The sequence below is a fragment of the Lathyrus oleraceus genome, chromosome 6 (assembly GCF_024323335.1).
Source record: "Lathyrus oleraceus cultivar Zhongwan6 chromosome 6, CAAS_Psat_ZW6_1.0, whole genome shotgun sequence".
Classification (NCBI taxonomy): domain Eukaryota; kingdom Viridiplantae; phylum Streptophyta; class Magnoliopsida; order Fabales; family Fabaceae; genus Lathyrus; species Lathyrus oleraceus.
The window spans coordinates 264,088,817-264,094,411 of NC_066584.1; the positions used below are offsets into that span (position 1 = coordinate 264,088,817).

The window sequence follows — 5,595 nt, forward strand, 5'->3', positions numbered from 1 at the left end:
ATACAATTGAACAATGGCTCATTAAATATACGATGAAACAAATTAATATGAAGGGTTTGTGGTGCAATGGTAATGTCTTTCCTGGTGCTTCCCAAAAACTATTTTCAAGATTAATACTCAACTCTTGTGTTTTCTCAACCTGACTGGGAGACCCTATCATATTTCTTAATCTTTAGGGGGTGAGCGGTTTCGATCTCCATTGGTTGTGTTTTTGTTGATTCTTTATGTGACTTTATGGTTCTTTAGGCACTTGTATTAGTTAGCTCTAGCTTTGTGTTTTGATGGCTAACATTGTTGGTAAAAAGTCTCCTGGTGCTTCCCAAAAACTATTTTCAAGATTAATACTCAACTCTTGTGTTTTCTCAACCTGACTGGGAGACCCTATCATATTTCTTAATCTTTAGGGGGTGAGCGGTTTCGATCTCCATTGGTTGTGTTTTTGTTGATTCTTTATGTGACTTTATGGTTCTTTAGGCACTTGTATTAGTTAGCTCTAGCTTTGTGTTTTGATGGATTTTTCTGTTTTCTTTTTTCCTTGTAGTAGATTTTGTGTGCGAGTGGGGTTCTTTGCTTGGGGATTTTTCTTTCTTGTATTTTCTTGTGTTGCATTTTATTTTAGGTGTTGGTACTCCTTGTGCCTGTTGGAAATTCATCAATTTCCCTTCAAGAAATTCACCAAAACCTATGGAGAATTCCGAACCAAATCTTGATGAATAAAAATCAATCTTTTGGATTGATTACTCCTCTTGTTCTTCACTCTTCAGTCGAATGAATCAACCAACCTTAGTTGCAAGATTTCAGTGCATAATGATAATGAAAAGAAACAATTGAATTGGGGGAGAAAGAGAGATTCAGATTTTCAAATAACGAAGAAGAAGAAGAATTTATGCCGAGTAACTCTCTACTCTCAAACTGGGATTTTTATTCCTTTACAATTACAAGTATGTGTTCCATTGAAGGGCGACTAACATTGTTGGTAAAAAGTCTCCTGGTGCTTCCCAAAAACTATTTTCAAGATTAATACTCAACTCTTGTGTTTTCTCAACCTGACTGGGAGACCCTATCATATTTCTTAATCTTTAGGGGGTGAGCGGTTTCGATCTCCATTGGTTGTGTTTTTGTTGATTCTTTATGTGACTTTATGGTTCTTTAGGCACTTGTATTAGTTAGCTCTAGCTTTGTGTTTTGATGGGTTTTTCTGTTTTCTTTTTTCCTTGTAGTAGATTTTGTGTGCGAGTGGGGTTCTTTGCTTGGGGATTTTTCTTTCTTGTATTTTCTTGTGTTGCATTTTATTTTAGGTGTTGGTACTCCTTGTGCCTGTTGGAAATTCATCAATTTCCCTTCAAGAAATTCACCAAAACCTATGGAGAATTCCGAACCAAATCTTGATGAATAAAAATCAATCTTTCGGATTGATTACTCCTCTTGTTCTTCACTCTTCAGTCGAATGAATCAACCAACCTTAGTTGCAAGATTTCAGTGCATAATGATAATGAAAAGAAACAATTGAATTGGGGGAGAAAGAGAGATTCAGATTTTTAAATAACGAAGAAGAAGAAGAATTTATGCCGAGTAACTCTCTACTCTCAAACTGGGATTTTTATTCCTTTACAATTACAAGTATGTGTTATGTTACAATCAATAAGGGTTACTCCATATTTATAGAGTTGGGTTTGCTTGATCCTCAAGCAAAACCAAAAATACCTAATTCTACTAAGACTATAAAATTGGGCCTAAGTAAAAATCAATGTCGAGGCTAACTCTCCAACACTTCGACACTTAGGTGTTTCGACAGCAAGATGCTTCGACACCATGAATTACATTCTCAATACACCATTTAATTCATTGTGTCTAAGCTATTTACATTCATCATAGATCTTAACTTCTTGAATAAATCGACCTACACTCCTTTTTTCATGATGTCTGCAATCTGATTCTCAGTTCTGTAGTGTTCCAATTCCAGTTTCGCTTCTGCTACTTGCTCTCAAGATAATGGAACCTCATTTCGACGTGCTTGCTTCGTCCATGCTGTTGGAAAATATATTATTTTCGGTTTTATTATTTCTTTTAATACTATCTTTATTTTTCTTTATTCTCCATTAAGGAGAAAATCAATTATAATAATTGTATCTTCACTATATAAACCAATCTAATGGATGAAGGGATTGATCCCGAAAGATTATTGATTTCAAGGTGAATATCATTCAAATTGATCAAATTACCTATAGACGGTGGAATTGGTCCAGAAAGGTTATTTTTGGAAAGACTAATAAGACTCAAATTAACCAAATTATCTATAGATGTTGGAATTGGTCCGGACAGGTTATTATCATCAAGCCAAATAGAATTCAAATGAATCAAGTTACCTATAGATGATGATGGTATTGGTCCGAAGAGGTTATTTGACGACAATTGGATTGTTAAAAGAGAATTGAGCTTTGTGACTTCAATTGGGATCATACCAGTGAGATTGTTTATATAAAGATAAAGATATTTCAAATTGCTCAAGTTTCCAATGGTCGAAGGGATTGGGCCAGAGAGATGGTTGCGAGACAAATCAAGTTGAATGAGTTGGTTTAAAGATCCAATTTCTCGAGGAATGGAGCCAGTAATACTATTAGTTTCAAGATATAGTCTCTTGAGTTTGATCAACTTTTCAATTTCACCACAAATGGAGCCCGAAATATAATTATTACCAAGATTTAGAGTCTCAAGTTTGATCAACTTGAAAATTTCCCGAGGAATGGAGCCAAAAAAACTATTATTACCAAGATTTAGAGTGTCAAGTTTGATCAACTTGAAAATTTCCCGAGGAATGGAGCCAGAAAAATTATTATTATAAAGAACTAGTTTCTCGAGGTTGACTAACTTGTCAATATTGTGTGGAACAACTCCATAAAAAAAGTTGTTTCTTAAAACTAAATGGCGGACATTTGGAAATGATGAGAAATTGAGACTACGAAGGGTACCTCTTAATCCCATATTGTTGAGATTTTTCTTGTAGATGAATTTAGAGTTATTATCACATCTGATTCCCTCCCAACCACAAGGATTATTACCAATCCATGAAGAGAGTAACACCTTGCTTTGGTTGTCAAGGCTTGCTTTCCACTTCAACAGAGCATCTATTTGGCTGTCTTCGTTTTGTGCTAGAGCATGAGGTGATGTGACCATTACAACAAACACATAAAAGAACAAAAAAAGACATGACGTTTGTAAAAGCTTATTATGAATCATTTTGAATATTTGAACACGATGAAAGTATATAATGGAATAAGAGCTTTATTATGATACTTGCATTTTCAATGGGATATATGACTGATATTTATACCCGCTCAGATAGAGTGATTAAAGTCTTTTTTCTTTTCTTCTAATTTTTCTTAAATATAATATTTTCATCATAATTTAAAAGTCAAAATTCGTAATAATATTCGTTTGATAGTCATTCAATATATATATATATATATATATATATATATATATATATATATATATATATATATATATATATATATATAAATGAAGATCAATTTTCTTAAAAATAATTTTTTTAGTTTAATTTAAATCAGAATTTTTAAAAAAAGAAAAAAAAACAATCATATAAAATTGAGAAAATACATGCTAGATTTTAATTCAAGTAAACCATAATCACATAAAAACCCCGCCGCACATTAGGCGAATATTCAATTGTAGTTAGAACTAGGGATGATAAAATGGATTAATTAGATTCTTAATAGATGAATCAAAATAATTCATTAACAATCAATTAAAAGTTTCCTAAAAATCAATTTTTAGTGCATCCATTTTTTTTGGGATTTTTTTATTTTATTTTTGAAAAAATCAACTTTTTTTTAAATTACTTTTTTTAATTTTGAAAAAATCACTTATTTTTTTGAAAAATTCATTTTCACCAAAAAAAATTAAATCTTCTTGTGCCAGCTTTACCTTCACTAGCTTCTTGTTAAACTTCTCTAACAGCTTTACTAGCTGGGGTTCTTCACCCATGATTCTCAATGAATCCATCTTGATGTCCTTAGTCCAATCTCATTCCTTAAAGCTCATCTACGATCACATCCCTATTGATCACGACTTTCTTGTTCATTTGATCGAACAATTTGTATCCACCAGTTGAATGATATCCCGCTAGGATCATCTGAATCGACTTATCATTCAGTTATCTTTTTAGCTGATATGGCACATGCATACGTGTTATGGATCCAAACACCTTCAACTGGCTTAAACTAGGCGTGACACCAGACCAATATTCTTCTGGTGTGACACCTTGAAGCCTTTTTGCTAGACATCTGTTTAATATATATGTTGCAGTTAACACAACCTCACCTCATAGCTCATTTGGGAAATGCTTGCCTTTTAACATACTTATCACCATATTTATAATGGTTATGCTCTTTCTTTTAGCAGTACCATTTTGTTGAGAAGTGTATGGTGGCACCACCTCATGCACAATTCCTACTTTTGTACATAGTGTGTCAAAGTCTTTCGACACGTACTCTCTACCTCCATATGTCCTCAGAACCTTAATCTTGTGACCACTTTGTCTTTCCACCATTGCTTTAAACTTGATGAAAACATCGACCACTTTACCTTGATTAAGTAGGTCCACAATTTTCTGATGTAATCATCAATAAATATAACAAAGTACTTGTTACCTCCAAGTGAATATACCTGGAGAGGACCACACTCGTATGAGTAGATTATCTCTAGAGTGGCTTTCGACTTTGCCTTGATTAAGTGTTGTGAATAATAATTAATTTAAATTTTAATATATAATATTAGACATATATTTTAAAAGAAAATATTTGTAAAATTGAAAGAAGAGACTACATATAGTAATATTATTTTTGATATACTAAAAATAGATATAAAATATCAGAGTTTAATAGCGATGTTCGAGTTTTATATTGATATCCCAATAAAAATGTATCATTTTGCTATATTATTAAAATAATTTAAAATTTTCAGTTTAATTTAAAAAAATAGTATTATTGATTGACAGTGTAAAATAAATTTACATCGCAGATGAATCAACCTTTTTTTCAAGTATTCAACCTGTTTTCTATCTCTAGAATGAATATTTTATATTATATTTCATTTCGGTTTGCTTGCGTCAATTCAACATTTCAAAGACTTTTTTATCATTATCTTTTAATAGTGAAATTTATGTCTATTCTGAAAAATTAAGGCAAGAACGGGACGGATCCATTTTTCCGCCCTAAATCTAAGAAAATTTACTTGTAAATATTTATGAAAATTTGTTAAGATTAATAAACTTTCTATTTATATCCGGTTTATATGAAATGTGTAGCTGTCTTGTTTTTCTTTAAGAGCCATAAGTTACTTGTGGTTGTTGCACGTCCGAGAGAGAAGAGGTAAGAGTGATAACTTAAGAGATAACGAATTCAACTTGATCCACTAAAAATATATAAAATTAGGCATTTATCGTTTACAAAAATCTATTGACTTACTTGTCATTCTTGTAAATTTTCCAACACGGATGAAGAAGATTCATACATACATTCCAAAAGCAAATGTTGAGTCAATAGCGTTAATATTGTTTGATTCCAAAGCAAGTTT

The 5,595-nt window shown here is 31.9% G+C and overlaps 1 protein-coding gene across 1 annotated transcript; it reads right to left on the bottom strand.

Annotated features, from left to right (window-relative positions):
- Positions 1-1,613: 1,613 nt before the first annotated feature.
- On the bottom strand, positions 1,614-3,174 carry LOC127095078 (leucine-rich repeat receptor-like serine/threonine-protein kinase At1g17230). The gene has a single exon (XM_051033821.1). The coding sequence runs from the start codon at positions 3,172-3,174 to the stop codon at positions 2,116-2,118; it is 1,059 nt and encodes a 352-aa protein (XP_050889778.1). The 3' UTR covers positions 1,614-2,115.
- Positions 3,175-5,595: the final 2,421 nt, after the last annotated feature.

Excerpts from the sequence above, each read along its gene's own strand:
- LOC127095078 (XM_051033821.1), bottom strand. The coding sequence starts at position 3,174 with ATGGTCACATCACCTCATGCTCTAGCACAAAACGAAGACAGCCAAATA.